The sequence below is a fragment of the Pezoporus flaviventris genome, unplaced genomic scaffold, assembly GCF_033815535.1.
Source record: "Pezoporus flaviventris isolate CSIRO_AGI_PZ_B2104156 unplaced genomic scaffold, CSIRO_AGI_Pfla_v1 ptg000030l, whole genome shotgun sequence".
NCBI classification, from domain to species: Eukaryota; Metazoa; Chordata; class Aves; order Psittaciformes; family Psittacidae; genus Pezoporus; species Pezoporus flaviventris.
In genome coordinates this window covers 1,558,563-1,583,345 of record NW_026892578.1, presented here as the reverse complement: position 1 = coordinate 1,583,345, position 24,783 = coordinate 1,558,563, and the positions used below count along the sequence as shown (strand labels likewise).

Genomic DNA, 24,783 nt, shown 5'->3' with positions numbered 1-24,783 from the left:
GAATAGGCAGTGGTCAAGCAGCCAAGGGACAGGCTGGGCTTCTGCCTTGGTCTGAATATACTTGGTATATTCAGCAGCTAAAAGTCTCCCACAGTGACACTGGAAAATCCCAGACACTGCCCACAGCTTACTATATGGGCAAATCTGCACTCCTCATTTGAGACAGCACACACACTTGCAGTGGGGTTACCAACTGACCAGTTAGATGTGACCCTGTCCCTACTTCTCCAGCCTATATTATTTTCCATGGCAGGAATTTCCTGGAAAACACTGGTCAGGTAATGGCAAAGGCAGTGAGGACCACTTCTCTAGCACTGGTTTTGCATTTCTTTTCCACCATGTTCCTTGGGCCACCACTGAGAAGCTCCCCAGAACATGACCTTAACATTCAGCCCCTTTGGGATATAAAGACCTCTGCCTCCTACATGTCCAACAACCCCACTCCTTCCCTTCCTCTGTGCCACCTCTCTTTCCCCACCCTGAAATCCTTCCAAGCACCAAGGAGAGCCCCCCAGAAGTACCTCTGAACTGCCATCCCAGACCCTCTTGTTCTTCCACCATGCATCACAGTAGTGTTAAAGCTATGCACAAGGTGACTTGCCAGCCTGTGGCCACCCACCTGCTGAATTCAACCAGTGCTTACTTTTCCAGTGAGGGAACCAATGAGAGCTCTCCTCTGGCCCAGCCACTGATTTTCATAAAACTTATGTTCATTTAACACTTTTGAAATAATAATTTTCAGTCAGATCTGGCTGGAAAAGATTAATGGTGAGAAGTGTAGGGGGGGAGGGAAAGGGGGAAGGGGGTTTATTTGATAGACAGACAAATAGACAATGTGATTGCATCAGTCTCATTTCCTTAGGAAACTAGGCTAAAAATAAAAGGCTTTATTTGCCCTTGGGAATAAAGCAGAATGCCTCTCACATCTTTACAAAACATTTGTTTCTATGTATACTTAAAAATAGTCAGGATGAGAGAGGAAGTTTGAGCTGGATTTTGAGCAAAGAATTAAAAGGAAGAGCAGGAGGTGCATGAATTTCAAAACCTGGGATCCTTTTAGGCATGCAACAGCACAGGAATGAATGCAAGGTCTTGTACACTGACACCATATTACCCATGTGTGTGCATCACTGGCCTGCAAACCAACTGCCTGTTGGGCAATTTTTCACACCATCACAGAACGAACACACTTTTTCTGCACCCATGATGGATGATGTGCTTTAGACAAAACCCATTGTGCACTCTGAAGTTAGCAGACTCTCTCAGGTGTGAGTAACATAGAAATTGCTATAGTTCATCAGATTTATGGTCTAGAGATTCCTGTCTGCCAGTGACCAAGACTAGCTACTTCAGAGGAAACAGTCCCCAGAAAGGTCTCATCCATCATTAATAGATTGTGTAAACTGAAGAAGCACCTTTACACCTTCTAAATTTATCCTCTCCCGCATTAACTCTAGATATTTTCTCATCTTTGAGTGTTGTGTGCCTCCTTACGACCTTGGCCTCGGCGATAGTCTGTGGCAGCAAATCGTTTTTATGCATGCAGGATATAAAGTGCTTTTTGTTTGCAAGACTTGAATTTACTACCTCTTTGTTTCATTGAACTGTCAGAATGTGGACTTGGGCTTTTATAGTCATACTTAACAGACAGGGAACAAGGTAGTTCCACATCCTCTAGAAACTTCTGATTGTTGTGAGACACGAGTGCAAACATGAAATCAAAAGAAGAGAACGGTTTGTGCAGGAGAAGCCAAGGGGGACTTTCCTCATGGCAGCTGGCAGAACAGAAGCAGCTATCTTGTCCGTCTCCTTTGCTTTTGCCCTAGCTTTTAGTTTTTGCTTCAATGGCCTATGCATGGAAGCCCCTTCTTCCTGAGATGTGCTAGAATTTCCATTACAGGGATACTTTGCAGTCCCAACAAATGCTGTACTGAGAACTGTCACTAGAGGCAGTCCTTGTCCTGAAGAATTTATGTTTAAAATACAAAAAAACAGCAATGTCTGGGAAAAAAAGGAATACAACTCCATTGGAAGAGAAGGACCATATATCTTGCCTGTAGGTATAACTGGGGCTCTTACCAGGAGTTAGCCTCAACTCAGCTTCAGACTCGATCTTACTCCCCTAGGGGATGGGATTGAGCTGTCCTAATTTAGAGGTCAAAAACAAGGTATCTGAACTCATCATTCTACAGCCCCTCCACCATCAACCATGCAAATTAGAACTTCCAGGACTAGGATATGTTCATGCAACCTATCTTAAGTGAAAAGATAACAGCCATTTCTTCTGTCTTCAATTACATGCATTTGAGATTTTTGCTCAGACCGTTTCAAAATCCATGCTCTGCTTCACTGCTTTCAGCAGTTACTCATTCCTACCACCATCTATTCAAGATAGACTATTTTTCCCCATTTCCAAATTTGTCAGCCAAATGAAGATGGTCTTCTTGATCACTTCTGTCACTAGTTAGAAGTCAGAGTCTCTGATATGGGCAGAAATAGAACTTTACTTACATTTTAATCACAAAACATGTGCCTATGCCTGTCATAAATACCTTATTTGTGAAACAGTTTTGGATTCCTTAGTCTCTGAGAAACGTGTATCTTAATTTCAGCCTAACTTGCATGCTGGGAACTACTGCTATTTCAAAAAGCATCTTCAAAATCCCTTACATACTCATAGAAATTTCGCTTCTGAACTCACTCGCATCATGATTTTGAAAGAAAAGCACAGAGATTGGGAAAACATCTGAACAAAATGGCAACCTAAGCAGCTGCTTTGGTTCTTTTTTTAAGCTCAATAGCAAACCCCCTGTCTAATTATACTAAACTGCAATAAAGTCTGAGTCATGACTTGTCAGATGATCCTCTTGGTTGATGTGGTTACAAACCAACAGCTGCACATCGGGAAAGCAAGCAAGCTGAAGACCTTACAAAAGTGTAAGTCTTCCTTGTTTCCCTGGTCCTTCGCATTTGTTTCTTCTTCTCTGTGTTACCTTATGTTCAGCCAGCCCATAGAGCAGAAACTGTATTTCTTAATATCTTGATAGTGTCATGCACATTTATGCTGCTGCACAGATACTTGCAGTGTAAAGATTATAAGTGATGCTGTGAAAAGCCAGAGGGGAAAGGCTAATACCTGATGTAAACGTGACTTGTATTCAACGCTGCCTGAAAAACACATGCCACAGCGCTGTAGAAAGAATGTCTTTACTTATAACACAAGGAAAATCTATGGCTGGCGCAGCCTGGCAACCCTGCTGTCAGGTTTATGTCCAAGTTGCCACACACACAGGCTAGTCAGGGCACAGTATGGCTGCTGCACAGCTTGATCATTGGCTTCTCAGAAACCTCTCCTGAAAACAAAATTCCCCATAGGATGTAGTTACAGAGTTACTCATCAAAAGGGAACCTGCTGTCTTACCTTGATATCTATGTTTGCTGGTGTCATTTTTCTCTTTGTGTTTCTTAGTCCACCCACTTGTGCAGTTTACTTTGCTATGGAGCTAATGAGTTGCATTCTCTGTCTTGGATGTGGATCATTAATACCTGTGTTGTGACCAGAGCAGATAAGCAAAGCTGTGTCTGGATAGAGCAATTTTGTGTTTTTGCCTTTTATTTCCTTGTACCAAGGATTATGGCTTGCTTGTTTTAAGACACTGAGAATGATGTACTTCTAATGCAACCGATTGCAACAAACAGATTGCAGGTGTGGGGGGCAGATGTTCAGTAGATAGAGATTGTGGAACTTTTTTTTTTTAATAGAGAGATACTGTGTTGCATTTAAATCACATTAAATATACACACTGTTAAAAGGCTATTGTAATGTTCAAATGTCAGTTTTAAACGAAAATCAATAGCATGCTATTAGGCTCATTATATTGCTGTTATGCATCATTAAAATGCATTTGAAAGCTTTCAGCATAAAACAGGAGACAGGATGAATAACAAGACACTTTGACAATATGCAGCATACTTAGAAGGCAATAAAGAGTCAGGCACAAGAGAAACTTTGTAGGCACTTGGAAAGAAAGCACTGCTAACAGCTCACTGAGTGTTTGAAACATATAGGAACATGAGAAAATTAATGACGCAGAACTCAGGATGCAGACAAATACATGGCGCTGCACCACTGCTGGAGGAAAACAAAATCATCAGATATTTTTAATGATACTTTATAAATGGGTCTTTGCAGTCTGAGGTTCTCTCTTTGCCTGGTCTCTATATGGCACTGTACCACAATGCTCAATGATGCCAGTAAAAGTACTACTGACATTTTGTCTTCTTTCACGAAAGGATTGTATTAGGTCCTAAAAGCACATTTACAAATTAGCTTTTCCAAGCATCTTTCCAGTCAAATGTCATATGGAAAATTGTCGCATCATCAGATACTCTAAACCTACTTCTTCGCTATCTGAAATAGATTTCTAATGAGAAATTTTTGGTTTAATATTTAAATATGAGGGTGTCTGTTTACATGTGAATAAGCACAAACATATACAATTATATACATATGCGAGAAAGGGAAATTCCTTACTCTGTTTCTAAAATTTTCTTTCTAAAGGGAAAAAAATGGGAAGATGTGACTCCCTAATGACTAGGAGTTTAAATGGGCAAGAGAGAAAAGAGATTTCCAGCCCCTACACACATTTATTTTTATGCTTTTGTACCTAATTGCCACTGAGTATATTTGCCTTGCTCCTTGAGCAGCACTAGAGCACCATCCTGCATCTCAGCAAGCACACTCTCACTAAAACTACAAACTGCTTTTTCTCCCTTTCCCTTGTGGTGAATCTTTGATTCCTATAAACAAAGCAAAGTAACTTCAGCCAGAGGAAGTAACACTGTGTGGCTCCTAGTATCCACAGCCTGGGCTGAAGTTTATAAAACCATATGGGCCCATAAAAAAGAGAACCTGAATCTCCTACTTCCTGGACAAGAGCTCTCTAATCAGCTCTGAATTATTGAATACTCTTTCAGAAGATGGATTTCAAATTTGTAGTTTAAGCATAAAGTCCTTCCTTTATCTGCATAGGTAAAGATTCAACTGAAATTGATTTTGGATGTAAACAGAAGCATAAAGCATAAATAAGAGTTATTGAGCCAGGGAACAGAAATAGTCCTATTTGAGTTAGATGTGCAATTGCATAGCTAAAATTAAATATGCTGAGTGCTCAAATTAAAGTTCACAATGAAGAGTTCCCAAGTGATGTACATACTGAATGATTTCACACAAAACATTTTAGAATTATAGGTGGATTAAAAAAAAAAACCCAAACCTGTCTGATTAAACAGCAAGAAAAAAAAAGGACAAATGAAAACATCATTTTGCTTCAAATAATTTATTGAGTAAACAAATGCTTCTGAATGATCAGGGAAGGGTTTCTTTGTCAGCAGGGTCTATGGGAAGATACAGATGCAAATACCCATATTATATGCTGCTTTTATGTACCAATATGATCCCTGCTGTGGAGTTTCACCACTGATTTTAATTAGGACCAAAATGCAATCTCTTCTCAAGTGTGTAACACTAAAGAAAGCAAATGAGTTGACTAACATTAATTCACACATGTGAAAATCCACCCGTTGAAAACTGGCTTAAAATGCAGAGGTATCACTAAAATTCGAGGTAGTTAAATAATTCAGCAACAAACATGTTTATTTCCAAGCCACCCACTATCCATCACTTGTTAACCTACCCATGTGATGATATTTTTGGTGTTTGTTAAGTGCTATTCCAGCTGTATCCAAGAGCCCCTGGCATCTTTGAGGTCTGACTAACAAGTGAAGATGTATTCTCACCCAGTTACTCAGGAAGGCTTTCAGGCACTGTTAGCATGCCAGTATTGTTGACTACTCCAGGAATAACAAAATCTTTTCTGCACTGGTGGTTCTATCTTGTGTTTTGAACTGAAGAGATGAACGGGGAAGGAAATCATGCAATACTCACTAGAAAGACACACATGAAGAGATACATACACACTGCACCTACTCCTTCCTCTTTCTGATATGTCGCTATTTAAAATGCACTGTAGACTGTGTCAGTTAAATTATTATGGAAAGAATTTGTGTATGAGAGGGAATTCTCATGAGAATAAACAGAACAATCTGGAAGTGCTTTAATCTACCCTTTGACTTTAAGGTGTGATTTAATCCTTTCCCACTGTGTTCTTCGCAAATGAATTTTGGGATAAAAGATATGCTGGTGAGAGTTGTTACCCAAGTATTCAGCCTTTTGGTAGATGAAACTCTTCTTGCTGCAGAGCAAGTCAATTTAATACATCTTCTTTTCCACTTTTTCTTTCTCCTTCCAAATGCTGTCTTTTCCTATTGATCCTTCACTAGTAGGTTTTTTGTCCTAGTGCCCACAATGCAGTTTGTGCTCTTGGCTGTCATCTAAAATGCAATAGCAAACAATAATATAATCAATTTTAACATGGCAAGAAGGAAAAACAACTTTTACAGTTAAATTACTTGGTCTTTCCTTTAGCTCAGGAAATCAAATCAAATAAAACTGAACGTGCTCCTTTGGTCATGGACCTAGTTTTCCAGCAATAATAACCATTTATCAAAGGCTGGTGTTCATTTAAATACTAAAACAATTGCATCTAAGGGTCAAATGATTTGTAAAGGTTTATTTGTATTTGCAAAGGATTACTTGCCAAACTAGACAGTCTGTGTCACTTTTAGTCTGGAATATCTGCAGCTGTATTAGCATTTATGAGCCAACAGGACAGAGTTAGATAAGAAGACTGATAAGCATAGCCCAAATCCCTCTATTCCTGTTTAGGAACACAAAGCATGATTTTTACTGAGGTTCTCACTCAAATCCAAACATAAAGAATGATGGGTATATTTCATGGTTTTATTGACCATTTAATAGCTATTCTATAAGCCATCTGAAAGAAATGGAATATGCTCAGCCTGCTCCCAGAAGAGCAGTTCTGCAAAGGCAGAAGACCAAACTCTTCCTTTTACACAGTGAGACTGCAGCAGTGATGTATCTCCTGTGGAATCCAATCCCCCCCGACCCACTGAGGTAGCTGGGGCCCCAGCCTTCCTCCTCGAGCACAATGAGACCCATTTCAGAAACCAAATCTGGATGAGAACTCATTTTATTTGAGTGTGCACTAGTATCACATACTCTCACTTCTTTATCACACAAAACATAAGTTTTGAGCCCAGGAATATCCGAGGCACACATGTGCCCATAAAATACAGCACCTTGTGCAGTTACAGAAACATTCTTTTACAGCACATTTACTACACTTGCTGCCCCAAGAGTATTTTACCCTGTCTTTTTCTTAGATTAAGATTTTTGCTACCCTGAAATATCAATGTTTTAAAATCTTTGTGATTTCAAAATTCCCTTTGTCAACTGACCCTTGTGCCCATGCCACTTGTATAAAGTATTCCATCGCCTAAACTGCTAGCTTTCCTGTTCTCACCAGAAACCTTTTACTTTGGATAGAATAATTTCAGTTGGCTGCATTAGCCATGTATGAGTCACATATTTATTTTTTTTGCCATCTCAGTCATGGGGAAACTTTTTATTGCTCTGAAGTCCATTTCTGCAATTCTACATTCATTATTCCAGCAAGTGCAATATCCAAAGGTGGCTTCCATTTCCAAAATTTATAGGAAAATAAGAGGCAGCCTTCTTTTTCTGAACATGTTCATTGTTTTTGTTCTGCTGTCTTCAGCAGAGTGTTATCAGGAGCAGGCTGTACAAAAAAGACCACCTGGACAGAAGCACCACAGGTCTATTTGACTGTGGGTTAGCACCCAGCAAACCATCCTCAATTTAAGGCACAATTTTCACAGTATCACACAGTATCACAGTATGTTAGAGATTGGAAGGGACCTCGAAAGATCATCTAGTCCAATCCCCCTGCCGGAGCAGGAACACCTAGATAATGTTACACAGGAATGCGTCCAGGCGGGTTTTGAATGTCTCCAGGGAAGGAGACTCCACAACCTCCCTGGGCAGCCTGTTCCAGTGTTCCGTCACCCTCACTGAGAAGAAGTTTCTTCTCAAGTTTAAGTGGAACCTCTTGTGTTCCAGTTTGTACCCATTACCCCTTGTCCTATCATTGTTTGCCACTGAGTAGAGCCTGGCTCCGTCCTCGTGACACTCCCCCTTTATATATTTATAGACACTTATAAGGTCACCCCTCAGTCTCCTCTTCTCCAAACTATAGAGACCCAGCTCCCTCAGTCTTTCCTCATAAGGGAGATGTTCCACTCCCCTAATCATCTTCGTTGCCCTGCGCTGGACTCTCTCCAGCAGCTCCCTGTCCTTCTTGAACTGAGGGGCCCAGAACTGGACACAATATTCCAGATGCGGTCTCACCAGGGCAGAGCAGAGGGGAAGGAGGACCTCTCTCGACCTACTAACCACCGCCCTTCTAATACACCCCAGGATGCCATTGGCCTTCTTAGCCACAAGGGCACAGTGTTGGCTCATGGTCATCCTGTTGTCCACTAGGACCCCCAGGTCCCTCTCCCCTACACTGCTCTCTAACAGGTCGTTCCCCAACCTATACTGGAACCTGGGGTTGTTCCTGCCCAGATGCAGGACTCTACACTTTCCCTTGTTATATTTCATCAAGTTACTCCCTGCCCAACTCTCCAGCCTATCCAGGTCTCGCTGGATGGCGTGATCTTTGCCAACCACGAACTTCATCCCAAAAATGAACAAATATGACTTTTGCAAGCACACCAGAAACAGAAAATCTGCTGGTCAGTCCGAGGTCAACAGATAAGCACAACATACAAAATCCTCAGGGAAGGATTAGGAAGAAAATTAAATTAATTCTTTGCATCTCTACATGGGATTTTGGAGACATTCCCAGACAAGAACTTTTACTGACAGGGTACAAGTGAGAAAAACTGCCTCACAGTGAAGTGTTAGTAAGTGATGTGAAATGAAATGTGTAAAATGAGTCACTACTCATCACCAGGATCAGATGAGATTAATCCAAGAGATTTGTACCAGCTGAAGGATGAAGATGCTGAACTATGAACTGTGATACTCACAAAACCAGTCTCAGTACCAAAGAAATAAGGGTGGCAAGTCTGATACCAATGCATTTAAAAATACCGTGGAGATAATCCAACAAACTATAAACCACCAAGTCCACTTTTCCACTGAGAAAATTGCATGAAACTACAGCAATGACCAGAGTTTGCATGCACAAAGGTGAGACTGTGGACTAAAACCTCTGTGTGTGCGTAAAGGGATGGATGATGCACTCTTCTCAGGTACATGCTGTTTCCTGCTGAGAAAAAAATCATTCAGGACTGTAAGAACTAAAACTGGCAGGTAGGTGCTGCAGAGGATTTTTAGAGTATTGTAACACTCAATTAAATGGCAGTGACACCAAATATTTGACAAATGCAAAGTACAACACTGCAATAAGGGTGGGTGGAAAAGGAAGAAATCCTCCCTTTTTGTAGTGGTGGGTGCTACTTATCTATTCCTGATGAGGAAGTCATGGAGGACAATTCTTCTATAGTGTCAGCTTCGCAGCTCAAAAAAGCAAACATGAAAAAAGGAGAAGAGAAATAACCAGGACTTGTGCCAAAAAAAGGTGTATGAATCTATGGGACGCTCACAGCTTGAACACCAGATGCAAATTAGGTCCCCCCTTCTCAAAAAGTGTACAGCAGAAGTAGAAAAGAGAAAAGGGCAACAAGGACGGCACACCAAAGAAGAGGACGTGTCCCTAGAGAGGGACAACCAAGATAAGACATGATAAGAGATGCACAGAATGATGAGCAATGAACAGCATTAGAACAAACACTGGTTTACATAGCATAGTTCTTAAACTGCAGAAATCATTGCCACAGGGTTTATGCACAGCCAAATTAAAAATGGGCTCACTGAGCACTTGAGATGAGCTCAAGGAAGAAAATTTCTGTGGGGCCTGGAATCATGGAGATGAGCATTCAACCTTTGACTTGGGAAGCACCTGAACAGCAGACGGCCAGAAGCAAAGTGCACACATGGAAAAGCAGTAGGGCTAACTAGAAAGCCAAAGGTCTCCTGAGCTGAGTGACTCTGTAGGAGTGCTGGGACTAAAACAAGCAGCCAGCAGCAGCAGCGCCTGTTGTCAGGACTTGCCAGGGTCTTCTCCAGCACACACAATGGAAAGCTCTCCCTTCACTCTGTGCCCTCAACACTTCTTCAGGCTATACCTGATACATCTCTGAGTTGCCATCCCCAGAGATACCCTCCCACATGCTAGCCAAGCTGGTGAAACAGACCATTGCACTCAGGGGGATGTTCTCTCAGCCCCACGCTGCTCCGGCAGCTCACTGTCCTTCCACTCTGCCGAGAGCACCACCAGTGAAGTGGGCAGTTCTCAACTGGACTGGATCACTGAAGAAACAGATGGACATCATCCTCTGGGACAGCCAGTTGTTCGTCCAGGCAGAGACAGCCGGAGCACCCTTCCCTCTTAACATGAACTGAGGTGCGACCATGGTGTCTTCCTCTTTCCATCCCTCTCCAAGGACACACAACCTCTCAGTGTCTAGAACATTTCTCCACTCTCATCTGGGGTGATGGCAGAGGAAGTGGGGGGTGTGGAGGCTTCCCTTAGAATCGTAGAATGGTTTGGATTGGAAAAAACCTTAGTATCATCTAGTTCCAACTCCCCTACCATGGGCAGGGACACCTTCCCCTAGACCAGGTTGCTTCAAGCCCCGTCCAACCTGCCCTTGAACACTGCCAGGGATGGGCACAGCCTCTCTCAGCACCCTGTACCAGTGCCCCACCACCCTCACAGTAAAGAACTTCTCTTTTTCCAAAAAGCAGTGCGATGATCTCGCAGCGAGATGCACTCAACCACGTCACCGTTCACGAAGCTAAACGGAACAGCAACGAGGAGGCAAAGGCTGGACCCAAACCAGGGGTCTCGAGGGGCAGGGGTGCCGGGCCCGGAGGCGGGCTCTGCTCCAGCCCCTCACCGTCCCCCGAGAGGAAACCTCTTGTTCCCAGCTCCACACAAGGGCTGCCACCCGCAGTTGTCCCGCTGGAGACCACCGGGCTCTCCCGGCGAGGAGCTGAGCTGCAGTCCCCCACTACGCTGAACCGGGACCCGGGGACCCCAACCGGACCCGCCGCCGCGGCGCTCCCTCTACCGGCCCAAACACCCGCGACACCCCTACCCGGCTCCGCAGGACCCGCGGGGCGGCAGCCAATCCCGCATGCCGGCCCGCCCCCGGCGGGAGGCTAGGGCCAATCGCGTTCAAGAGAGGCGGGGCCGCGATCGCGGCCAATCGCGTGCGCGCTTCGTAGTCGCCCCGGCTGCGGGAACGCTCGGTCGGTCCCGTCGTCTTACGGCCGCGCCGTAAAGCGAGGCCGGCGCGACAGCGTGTTGGTGGCGTTAGGGAGGCGGGGAGCGGCGGGACCCTGCCGGAGCGGGCGGATGCCCGGTGGCGGGGGCAGCCCGGCGCCCGGCACTCACGGCGGAGCGGAGGCCGGCGAAGCGGGCGGCGCGGCGGGCGGCGGCCCGGCGGGCGGCAGGATGAGCCTGTCGCCGAAGGAGCTGTCGAGCCTGCTGAGCATCGTGTCGGAGGAGGCGGGCGGCAGCACCTTCGAGGGCCTCTCCAGCGCTTTCCACCACTACTTCGGCAAGGCCGAGCACTTCCGCCTGGGGTCCGTCCTCGTCCTCCTGCTGCAGCAGCCCGACCTGCTGCCCAGCCCCGCGCAGCGCCTCACCGCCCTCTACCTCCTCTGGGAGATGTACCGCACCGAGCCCCTCGCCGCCAACCCCTTCGCTGCCGTCTTCGCTCACCTCCTCAACCCCGCGCCCGAGCGCGGCGGTGACGAGGCGGAGCGCACCCCGCTCTCAGGTGCGTCCCGGGGCCGAAGGAAAGAGGGAGGGGGGAGAGCGGCACCGCTCGGTGGCGTGGCTTGCTTATGGCAGCCCCATCTCGGCTTCCCGCCCGTCGGTCGCTCTTCGCGTTTGGAAGACGCGGTGGGACTTCTACATGGCAAGCGTCTCTGCGCTCGGTGTCGGATAGGCCCCTTGGTTGAGCCGGAACGCTGTTTCTCCGCTGGGGAAAAAGCTGTTACAAAACCCTGGACCTAATAAGAGGCTTTTAGCAGCTTTAAACCTGTGAAACAAATCTTTTAAAGAAATACATGAGGGTATTTTTCCCACTTCAGTAGACACAAGAGCGACAGCGATGGGTAAATCAGTTTCTAAAACAAATTGCTTTTATAACTTGCCTTGTGCTATCTGGCGATAACTTAATAGCGCACTAGTTGTCTAGATTGGGCAGTGTGTAAAGAAACCATTGTGGCTGCCTTAGCATCACATGTTGTGTGTTGAGATGCACAGCAGCAGTCAGAGAATCATTTGGGTTGGAAGAGACCTTAAAGATCATTTAGTTTACAATCATAGAACGGTTTGGGTTGGAAAGGACCTTAAGATCATCCAGTTCCTGCGCCCTGCCATGGGCAGGGACACCTCACACTAGACCAGGTTGCTCAAAGCCCTGTCCAGCCTGGCCTTGAACACTGCCAGGGATGGGGCAGCCACAGCTTCTCTCAGCACCCTGTACCAGTGCTTCTTCCTAATATCTAATCCAAATCTCCCCTCTTTCAGTTTAAAGCTAGTTTCCTTTCATTGCCTGCTGTTGTCAAAAACATCTGTCCAGCTTTCTCATAGACCTTGTTTAGGTATCCATCAGTATATTGCTGTATTTTACATCACTGTAGGAGCCGAGTAGATCATAGTTTTGTATGTGCTCACAAAGACTCATCAGCTGTACTGGTCTTGTCATAAATAACACACTAGTTTGTGTTTTAGTTATGCTTGTTCTGCATGAAGCATATTGAAGCTATTAATGCTATGCCTCAAAAATTAGAGTTTTTCATTGTGTCTCCACAGGCTTCTTACCTCCTATAACTCCTCCAGAAAAATTCTTTCTTTCTCAGCTGATGTTGGCCCCCCCTAGAGAACTGTTTAAGAAGACCCCTCGGCAGATTGCTTCAATGGATGTGGGGAACATGGCCCAGTCAGTGGATATAAGTGGGCTTCAGCTGGCATTAGCAGGTAAGGAAGATTTGTAGCTGTGCTTCACTTGTGAATGGAAATGCCACTTGTCATGTGGGTGTGAGTTACCTAGGAAACACTCCTTTCTACCCTTAATATGAAAAAAGGCTCAACTGTGCTTTAGGGTCTTCAAGCCTGTGTTCAAAAACAGAGAGAAACTTCAAGTAGGGATCATGTCTTAACTGTTTTATCCTAGTTATCAAGCAGCTTTTTAACATGTATGTCACTGCCTTAAACATGAGAATGTTTTACAAGTATAGGAAGCCCTTCATCTAAAGTTTTTGTGGGTGGGGGTTTTGTGTGGCTTTTCATTTTTATCCCTTTTCCAGTCTGCAATATTTCTAGTATGAGAGAACAAGCATAGCTGTCATGCTGTCATGTACCAATACTTCAACTGTACCTGGCAAATTGGCTATTACATTTTCAGTTCTATGCAACAGAGTCAGATCTTACAGCATTAGCTTTAGAGTGGAAAGGTGGTCCACTTTACTGAAGAAAAAAAGCAATGTGATGCTTATCCTCTGACAGGAGAAAAGCAGCAGGAATATGATTGCTGTGATCGTGTTAACTGGTGGGCCACACCTGGAGCTAAAACTGAAATGTTGTTTGGAACAAGGAGACAGTTTGAACACCAAAAATAGTGGGGTTTTTCCTAAGTACATGCAAGTGGACTTTCTTGCTTGAAAACTGACCACCCTACTTCTGTACTTGTATGAAGTGGTTTAGTGCTCCGAGGTCAAGCACTAAATAGGCTTTCTCTGTCCGGCAGGTGTATCTTAGTATTGTCATTTTTTCTGTAGAACCTGACATTGACTTGTAGTGCCGTGGTGTAAGAATGTGTACATATGTCCCTTCGTGTCCCCCTTACTGTTTCCAGACTGTGGGATCTTTTGAAGAGTTAGATTGAATAACATATCTTCACAGGCAAGACAAACCCTTCTGGTTTCTCTCCTGTTCATCCTGTTTATGGAATACTTTAGTGAATTCAGATTTTGTGAAACTTAGGTAACGTCATTTTTAGCATAAAGAATATGTGATGCCTTACAGAAGCCTGGAGGTTTTTTTGTTACTTGTTTTCCCTTTGGTGCTGTGTTTGCCTTCTGAACAGTTTGTTCTCATCAAAAATGAAACGTGCAAAGAACCTCAAAACTGTAGTTGTATGGATGGGTACTCCAGGCCACGCATTTTGATTTGTCCTTTTTTAAAATGTACTGTATTTTAAGCCATTAGTATCTTTCAAAGCCATTAATGGTGCTTTGCAAAATTAAGCCCTGTAAGATATGCTTGTGTTATTACTTATATAATCCAGTTAACATACACCATTAATTGCTTACAAGTTATGTAACGAAACACTTGGTGGCCCTTCAAAACTGTGGTCCCTGGGACGAATTCAGGGCTATGTAGAACAGGGTGATTTTAGAATATACATGCAAAATCAACCACAATAATTTATAAAGCATTATTTACTTATTTTTCAATCAGTGTGTCTATCCCAATCCTTTTTTTGTAAAGGGAGGAAGAAAGTACTTGGCTCTCTTCTGAACTTGAACTCGTGACAATTCACTTGCAGCTGTATGGTCAGTTTGTTGTTTTTTTTTTTCCTAGCTTTGGTTTTCTTTTTCATCTGTAGGATCATCATTGTCCCATCCCCATTCCCCCCCCCCCCCCCCCCCCCCAAACTTGTTTTCTTCTCTTCCCTTTTGGTCTACAGAAAGTTCATTCAAACCTTGGTCTGTCCCTGTAACTTGTTTTTGTTGATCCAGTGTGTTACCGTATCAAAGATGCCATTTTCTCCTAGTTTCAGGGATGGGTCTTCTGGCAAAGTGCTCCTGTTTGTCTGCTAACCATAATTTGATCTAAGAGTAATTGATCTGTAGTAAAGTTAAGTTTTTAATACCTTAAGAATTAAAGAAAGTTGTTTGGGTTTTTTTTATATATGTAAAAAAAAACAACACCCCAAACCAAACAAAACAAAAAAAATCAACCAAGAAAAATAGCTCCATAAGGGAACTTAAGTGATAGTTTTCTATTTTTTTTAAACTTAAATGACTTAGTTCAAGATGCTGTCTTGAACCTTCTTTCCTGTTAGAACACCACGTTCTAATTCTTGCTTCTGCTTACCTGAAACTTTTGATCCAGCCCTAATTCTTGAAGCAGTGAAGGAGTTTTTGAACTTCAGTGCATATAACTAAGGGCTCTTGCAGGCTTCTAAAATTGGTGAATTGAAGGACTGTATCTATATTTCTAATTAAGCATCATTAATCAATTAAGCTTATGAGAATACAAACAAATCAGTGACCAACTGATGGATTTAAGTTGTAGACTATAAATGAAAAGACAGAAAGAAGACACCTAATATTCCCTCCTGCACCTTCCCCATGGAACTTCATGTGTTAAATCAACTCTTCTGTTCAGTAGCTAAATGAGGGTACTTACAAGATGGAGCTTGAAAGAGTTTATAAAGTAGAAAACGTTTTCTAAAATGGCTCATTTGGACTTTGACTTTAAAATGGGGTTTTTTGAAAATAGATGCAAATTATGTTAGTTGTTGAGTTTAAAAGAAAGCCATATACCCTGTTGTGCTGCTTCAGTGAGCATATATGCAAATGTCTGCATGATCTGAAATCGTTGCATAAAGTTGGACAGAAAGGCAAAAAAGAAATTGGCAGTGGTGGTGTTCTGTTTTGATGATCGCAGTTTCAGCGTCTCGTGGTTTTGGTTGGAGTCATATGAAATAGCTCATACACATGAGAAGCTGGGAAGGGTCAGTATGGTTGCATGAAAAAGAGCAAGCACACTTGGATTAGTAGAGATAGGGACAGAGAAGCTCTTTTGCTGAAACAATGGAAAACATGAGCTCTCAAAATAGTACAGAGAAGGTCAGCCATTAATTCTTCAGATACAGAAGAGTGATAGACTGCAACCTAACACCACCTAAATATCTGACAATGCAAGTATTGAGCCCCGCAGTTTCTTTTTGGCCAGTTTCTTCAAGTCTTGAGCTGTATATGCTAAGCTAATGTTATTTTGATATAACTTTTTAATGTTCTGTAATTTGGCCTTTAAAAGGACACTTTCAGCTCCTCTCAGCTTTGGTTTTAAGATGATATATGTAGAATCACATAACAATTCAATTTTTCAGGCACTTACTGTAGCTTGACAGTGAATGCAAAAGTATCTTACACAATGCCACTGAAACGCATTGGATAAATCTGAATAGCTGACTTCAGGTCTAGTATGACCAGTATCATTGAAAAGTCTGTAAATGTGTCTGTATATATTTCTGTTCCGTGCCTTGAGAGTGATTGCAAAACTAGACATAGCACGTGAACTTAATTTAGGAGTAGCATGTGAACCTACTAATGTGCTTTTAGATGCAGGTTACATCAGTTACCTTTTCTAAAGCCCAGACTATATTTCAGATTGATTTCTTCTTTATCCTTGCTGCATACCTCTGTCCTTTGTCAGCTGGCACTCTGAGTACTAGCTGCCTGACACAGTACTAAATTTCTTGTTGATCTTGTCTGTTTTTTTTTAAGCTAGCTGTTTGTTTCTCACTACTCTTAGTATTCCAGGCATTTCTGTTTCGATTTTATGCTTTAATATTAAGGATAGCCCTTTTTCAGAACGTCAGTCTGAGCTGCCAACACAGAGCAAAGCCAGCTTTCCCAGCATCCTCAGCGATCCTGACCCAGATTCTTCCAACTCCGGTTTTGACAGCTCCGTTGCCTCCCAGATCACGGAAGCCTTAGTGAGTGGACCAAAACCTCCTATAGAAAGTACGTGAATTTTCACATCTTTGGTTCTGTAAGTCATAGAATCATAAAATAGTTCAGGTTGGAAAGGACCTTAAGATAATCCTGTTACAACCCCCTTGCCATGGGCAGGGAGGCCTTGTACTAGACCATGTTGCCCAAGACTCTGTCTACCCTGGCTTTGAACACTGCCAGAGATGGAGCATTCGTGACATCCTTGGGCAACCTATTCCAGTGCCTCACCACCTTCACAGTAAAGAACTTTCTTCCTTATATCCAACCTGAGCTTCCCCTGTTTCAGTTGAAATCCATTACCCTTTGTCCTGTCGCTACAGTCCCTGATGGAGAAACCCTCTCCAGCATTCTTGTCAGCCCCCTTGAGATACTGGAAGGCTGCTATGAGGTCTCCACACAGCCTTCTCTTGTCCAGGCTGAACAGCTCCAGCTTTCTCAGCCTGTCATGACATGCTATGTTACCATATTTCTCCAGATGAAATGTAATGTAATTCAGAATTATGTTCAGGGTATGAGCTGGGAACAAATATGAATAAAACAGTGCAAAACTGTCAGGGTTATCTCCAGATCAGACTCCATAGTGCTTACATTTCCAGACTTTTAAAAATCTGGAGCCTGTCTTCAAGCTGTTACCCATGTCATCTGCTGGCTAAAACACTGGGTCTAATGCCCCTCAGATCTTAGTCCCCTACACTGAGGTCTGCATTGACTGTTAACACCTTTCAAGAACCAGTTACTGTGGAAGGAAAAAGACCATGAAATCAGTAACTTAGTGATCTGAATCAGGCTGATCAGTAAAAATCAAATAATATTTAGCTGGGAGGCAAATAATATTGTAATGCTGTTATAATAGCGTAAAGAAATGTCAGCTTTGGGGGCCTGCTTTTTGTACTGATGTAAAACTGAATACCTGAAGCTTAAAAACCATTTCACATTTTTGCCATTTTAGGTCACTTTCGACCAGAGTTTATTCGACCACCACCTCCACTCCATATATGTGAGGATGAGCTGGCATGGTTAAATCCAATAGAGCCAGATCACACAATTCAGTGGGATAAGTCAATGTGTGTTAAGAACAGCACTGGAGTTGAGATAAAAAGAATTATGGCAAAAGCTTTTAAAAGCCCCTTGACTTCCCCACAGCAGACACAGGTAAGTATCATGCACCTTTCTGCCAAAAATGATGTTCTAACAAGCTCCTGTATTTTAGAAAACTTGAATCACTTTAATTGATCTGTGTTTGGATTCAGGAAACTCCAAGAACTTTCAAGTTGTAAAAACCCAAGAGTTTTGACTTGGGTTTGTATGAATAAGGAAGAAGTCTTTAAACTTCATAGTACTGACTTGACACAGTTACAGTTGGTCAATAAGTGACACCGGTATTTTTCTCCATGGAAAAATCTTATGACAAAGTCGTTCATGCTTCTGTGGAAGCTTTTGATAAGTCATTATTTCAGAAATGCCAACACAGGATTTCTTTTTTCTTAAATTTCATAGTATTACCCCTGATTTCACTGGGCTTTTTCGCTAATGATTATGCACTATAAAATATCGTTTACTTGCAGAACTTTTTCTGACAGCAGTGAACTCGAAACACTGTCTGCTGGACAGGAAACTGAAGAAAACTGAATCTTTCCATGAGTTTCCTCCTCCCTTCCTTGCCACCCACTGATGAAAGACTGCTAAATGCTTTATTAAAGGTTCTGTGGGCACAATTGCCTTTACATAGAAATGTTCAAGTATACCTCCAGCGTGTTTTAAGTAGAGATGACTAAATCTAAAGGGTTACCATTCTCCTGTAGTTTAGATATATTATAGCAGTTTCTTCAAGCAGTAATGTGAATAGCTAATAAAAAGTGAGGGTTTTTTTCTTTCTTTTTTTCTTCTTTACAGCTCCTTGGAGAACTAGAAAAGGACCCCAAGCTTGTTTACCACATTGGTCTCACTCCTGCCAAATTGCCAGATCTGGTTGAAAACAATCCTTTAGTGGCTATAGAAATGTTGCTGAAACTGATGCAGTCTAGTCAGATCACAGAGTATTTTTCTGTCTTGGTCAATATGGACATGTCCTTACATTCAATGGAAGTTGTAAATCGGTGAGTACTATCTCAAATACAAGGTTTCCTTAAGTATGTAAAAGAAATAACTGAGCATTTAAGTGATTGTAAGGCTGGCCACAGGGCTATATTTGGATATGTTCCAAAGACTACCAAACATAACAGGAACTGAAGAAATTACTAGTCACATTACAGTGAAGGAAGAATAGTATCAAACTGTCATTCCCTTTTCAGTTTCTCTATCCAGTTTGTGTTATTTAGTGTTTTTTTAATACTATTTTAATAGTAAGACTTTTTAGTGTAGTACTTCCTTTTTAGAACTAAGGAAGCTAATTTTTGGCCATAGTAAGTTCATTGCTTTCTATGACTACTGGACTGCCTCTTTCTTCCATAAATGCAGTTCCTTATTGGTGGTGCTTGTAGTTAAAGAAAAAAAACCCTCTTATTTTACTCCAGACTAAGTTTACAAAAGTAGCTGGGGATTGGTAATAAAGAATTGACCCTCTCTGAAATCTTCGGTGCTAAGTTCCGAGAACACTGCCATATTCTTAGTTCCTTTTTACAGCAGTGCCATTTTAAAATATTACTGTAATGTTAACAGCTTTCTGTTTAGCAGTAGCAAAACTGCAACTTGACAGGAAAAAACACCCACAATTTCCCAGCATAAATATTACATTTTAATTATTATGTTTTGGTTGATTAGCATTAAAATATATTTTTATTTATAACATACCATATTTTACCATGTTAAGTATGGTAAAAAGCACATTTCTTGCACTGGTGCTATGCTAGTTAATCTTTCAGTCCCTGTTCCGAGTATGGAGAGGTTTATTAAAAAAAACCACTCTGTTACTCCTATGTTATTAAGAGTATATTATTATCAAAGTGTCTCTACTTTGAAAAGAATGGGGAAATACATATTGTGTTGTGGATAGCTTCAACTGGAGCTGATAATTACTGGAAAATAATTTTATCAAACTGGTATATTCAGCTCAAAACAGTATTTAAAATGGTTGTCACTTACGGGAGTCTGTCACTGGAATCTGTAATGTCTAAACTTTTATTCAGACATCAGGTTCCTGGTTAATAGATGAATTTCACTAGCAAGTTCATATGCTGTGTCCTAGGAAGGTGCAAATTTTGTTACTCACTCTACACATTCAGTGTATTGTGAGGAATCCTCCACAAAAAAAGTTGATGCCACACAGCTAATCTGCTTAAACACAACTTCCAGTCTTGATGCAGCTTAAGTGGCAAAAGGTGCTGTTGTTGAACAGCCGTTCTGCTTTATGTTTCTGCCCTGTCTTCACCAACTTCTGCATATGCAGACAACCCATTTTCTTAACAGAATACTAGTCCCTTCAAAGGGAAAGCTTCAGACAGCTGTTCTCCACAAGCTACAAAAGTGTATCTCTCCCACTTACTTTATTCCAATTTCTTGGCAATTGCTGATTGTGAACTACTGAATCAACCTTGTTCAGCAGTCTCTTTGCAGCAGAGCTGAATTACACCTTAAATATCATTTGAGGAAAGAAACATTGCTGAAATAAATCCCTCCCTACTGGTGCAGACTGGCAATAGTTACTGCCCTGAAGCTGGACTAATGATGACATGTGGCAGTAGTGGCAAGAAAAGAGCTTTTATCCCTTTCCAGGATAACTATACCACCAGTCGGGCATATTGGTATTCCAAGAGTATAGGTACCATAGGAACAACTTTTCTCAAACTACAGTATGTCTGTCAGTGCAAACAGGTAGACAATGATTTCTAAGGGGAAATAAGGCAAAAACTTGAAACTGAAATGTCTAAACCATGCAGTTTTTCCTTTCACTGCTAGAGATAGGACTGGTTTAGGGCTGTTTTGATTAAGTTCTGTCGTAACGTTATGGTGGTTCTACATTTAGTGTTATGTTACCTTGACAGCTGTATTGCTTTTTCAGTTAAGAAACAGTGTAAGCTCAAATACTTCAGTAGCTGGTATTGTTAAAACCAGAAATAGGTGTGCTTTGTTGCTAACCCTTAAAAACAGTAATACCATTATTTGATGCAATAGTTCTCCAGTTCTTCTGTAGTAGGATGCTTTTGAGATTATTGTGCATCATTAATCTCTAGCTAAGATTTCCATCTAGTCAGGATCTCTTATTGGAGCTGTAGGTATTCATGTTGTTTCAGTTCCTAGGGCTAAAATTAGTATCTGAAGGAGCTAAGGAAGCTAATTTTTGTCTGTAGTAAGGATATGACTGGAGTAATTCCTTTAAGGAAGGAGGAGTTCAGCATTTAAATTCAGTTCTTGGAATTCAAATATGAATAAGCAAAATCATATTGCAGTGCTTACTGCAAAAGAAGTTTGGTATTTAGGTAACTTGGGGCTTCATTGTAAATTGGAAACTGGCATCATTGACTCATTTGTGTAATACACAGCAAATGTTTGTAGGTGTGTCAGATATACTAGAAACAATCTAACTTTGCTTCTGTATTGTGTCAGAGTTTTAAAAACAGAAAAGGTTTGGACTCTTAATGAAGACATTTAAATGATTATAAATGTGTTTGTGGATGTTGTCAGAAATCAGCTTTGTATGACATGCCTGGGAATAGACATGTGCTATTAGTTTATCTCATCTGTTTGGCAATGGAATCACTAGATTGATGGTTTCATAAAGTACTGGATATTTTTAATTTGAACAGACTTACTACTGCAGTTGATCTCCCACCTGAATTTATTCATCTTTATATCTCCAATTGCATCTCCACCTGTGAACAGATTAAAGACAAATACATGCAGGTGAGTACTTAAATAATTTGGTTAGGAAAAAGGGTCCTGTATGATGCTCTGTGTAGTATGTGCTGAGATTTTGCAAGGCTGATAGCAGTTATTCTGTCTTGCTGCTTCTTTATTTCAAAGGCACTTTCTTTTTTCCTAACACACTATGCAGTTCTTTAGTGTTTAAGAGATGTTTCTTCACCTCTTCACATGACTTCATGGGGAATTATGGTTCCCCGTTTTTCTGTAGACATAATACAGTTCCCCCTGGCAAAACTGCAGTTTTGTGTCACTTGGGTCCTTGCATGCAAAAGGTTTATCTGTCACTCAGTGAGTCTCTTCACCCCCTGTATGAGTTGTTTGCCTTCTACTCAGTTTTAAGCTTCAGGATTCTTTCAAGTGTGCCTACCAGTTCCAGACCTTTGAGGTAATGTTATAAAATCTCATGGAAGTCTTGACCTTCAGTCATAATCTACAGCAGCTTGCAGATCTCCTCAAAGACCTAAACCCTTTTGTTTTGTCTTCCTAACACCATACTCTTTGCTTGTGACGCTTCTCATACTTCCTCAGCACCAGCATGCAAGTTGTAGCCATTTCAAGGATCTCTACCCCCTGTGGAGTTTTCCACACCTTTGGCATAAAAGGCTTACTGCATGCTGTGCAAGGTACTTCCTTCTGTCTTAAACTGATCTGTTGGTTTCACTGGGTGCCTAGTAAAACTTTTTCTTGGATACCTCATTAGTGAAAACCAGCTGCATGTTCAGCTTACCCAAGGCTTTGTGAATCTTGACCAAGTGGTGCCTCAGCTTTTTCCTCTCAATACTGAAGGGCTGCAGCCTTTTAAGTCTCTTGCATCAAGGCAGCTGTTCCTTTCCCTTTAGCTTTTTTGGTGTCGTTCTCTAGTGCCTTCCCTAGCTCTACTATATCCTTAAGTTGCAAAGATGATACAAATTGCATGCAGTATGTGGGATGCAGTACAGGGTGCAAACACGGTTTTAGATAGCAGGAAAAAACCTGTTCTCTGTACCCTTCCAGATGATGAATAACCATTTATTATCTTTTGGTGGCTGCTGATACTTCTCTGCTTTGGGACTCAGCCAGATACACATGGGTGGCTGAATAGCTGTGCCAATTGCGTTTGGTAGCAGAATAGGAAAATAGCAGCAGACCTGAGATGCAGCTGAGAGTATGCCCAGAGGGGGACACTGTTTAAAAGAGCTGCTGAGAGCATATAGCAGCTGTGCTTCAGGCACACGGACAGAAAAGAACAGAGGATCAAGGAGCACATACCGATCACAAAGTAGAATGCAAAGCTTGCAAGATCTAACATTAGTCAATACTGTGAGGCCCCACAGCAACCAAGACACAAGATATTGGAAAATCATGATCTAAAACCAATCCAATTTCAAGTGAAGGAGGCACAGTTCTCAGAGGTTGTTAGTCAGCCGCTGTGTTGCATTTGTACTTTTGTTCTGAGTTTCACGTTCCTCAATTGTTAAAGTTACTCTTGTAATTTGTGTTGCAGAGAAAACGTGATGCCTTTTGATTGCAGTGAGGAAATAACTTGTTTGGTTTCTGAACTGTCTTGGAATGGGTAGACGAGTTCTGAAGTAGTAAGCACAGGTCCTGTAAAAGCAGTTGATGGCTTTATTTTTGGTGTCAAATGCTTTGGGCATTTAACCTATAAAGTCCCTTCAGTTCTGTCTGATGAACCTTGTTCATGTTGCTTTTAGAGAGAGGTTTAGCTTCAGCTCTTTCTTCCACTGTGAAGTATGCAACCGCCATCTGGTTTTGGCCTTAAGGGAAAAGGTACCCTTTATAAAGAGACTGGATCTGTGTATGACAAATCATTATGTGCCAGTTCCTAGATTTCCACTTCCCAATTCCCAGTGTGTTCTTTCAGGTGTTGACCTAAACAGTGCTTAGGAAGGAAGAACACTTCAGAGATCACATCTTTTCACTGCATCAGGCAGGAAGCAAACCATGAGCTGTGAGGTTCTTGGTTTAGGTGTCCCTGGTACTGTCTTTCCTTCAAAGATGGAGCAAGTAGAGCACTTCCTACAAGACAAGTTTGGGATCAGTTCTGTTGCTGTCATGTCCCTTCTGAAGTGCCATAATCATGTGGTGACAAGGAAGCTTGTTCATTTTTCTTTATGGTAGTATTGTAGAAAATAAGTGAGCAAGACCCTAGAGATGACATAATCTTAAAGATATGATCCCTTCCCTCTAACTTTATTCAGGGGTTACATAATGAGGAAATTAAATGCATAGGTACAACTGGTGCTTCATTTGTGCATAGGATTAATCTTGAGAAAACTCCAGTATCCAGAAGCACCCTACTATGAAGTAGAGGAGTCCATTTTTTACATGCAGTAATAGTAATAGTAATGCAGTAATAGTATGGGAGACGAAAGAGTAGGGCAGCACCTATAAAGCTTGGGAACAAGATTACTGCTGAAGCTAAATTGCTACTGGAATGCCTCAGTTGCACTGCTGAGGGCCAAGAGTCCTTTAACTTACTTGGTTGCTAATGTTTTTTAGTTTATGAGGCTGTATCTCTTCTGTTTCAGAACCGCCTGGTACGTCTGGTTTGTGTCTTTCTTCAGTCTTTAATCAGAAACAAAATTATTAATGTACAGGACTTGTTTATAGAAGTGCAAGCATTCTGCATCGAGTTCAGTCGGATACGAGAAGCAGCTGGCCTCTTCAGATTGCTGAAGACACTAGATACAGGGGAAAATCCATCAGAGACAAAGACATCAAAATAAAACCACTGGGTCACTGGCAGAAAAACACCCTCCCAGTGTTCTATACCAATCAATTGTATATTTAAACATTAAATCACTGGATTAATGATGTGCTACATTATAAATAGTGTTTTATCCATTTAAGCAATAAATAATGCTTTTTATGATATACATGCTTGAAGTTTATGAAACATGTTAGGCCTTACACGTTTAACCCATAGTAAAAAATAAGTGTATGTCATATGCATATCCTGAACTACAGGCTCCAATTCCAGAGAGAATGTAAATGATACTTTCCATTTCACAGCAAGTTGAAATATTTTGTGTGGCAGTTGCTGTCTTTGTGTCCCAAAATTGTGATTCTCTGAAGTCAACTTCTAT

The 24,783-nt window shown here is 41.8% G+C and overlaps 1 protein-coding gene across 1 annotated transcript; it reads left to right on the top strand.

Annotated features, from left to right (window-relative positions):
• Positions 1 to 11,417: 11,417 nt before the first annotated feature.
• Positions 11,418 to 24,569, top strand: CNOT11 (CCR4-NOT transcription complex subunit 11). The gene is made up of 7 exons (XM_061459649.1): positions 11,418 to 11,859; positions 12,903 to 13,067; positions 16,694 to 16,846; positions 17,787 to 17,989; positions 18,731 to 18,933; positions 21,580 to 21,676; positions 24,226 to 24,569. The coding sequence occupies exons 1-7, from the start codon at positions 11,433 to 11,435 to the stop codon at positions 24,421 to 24,423; spliced, it is 1,446 nt and encodes a 481-aa protein (XP_061315633.1). The 5' UTR covers positions 11,418 to 11,432; the 3' UTR covers positions 24,424 to 24,569.
• The last annotated feature ends 214 nt before the right edge of the window (positions 24,570 to 24,783 follow it).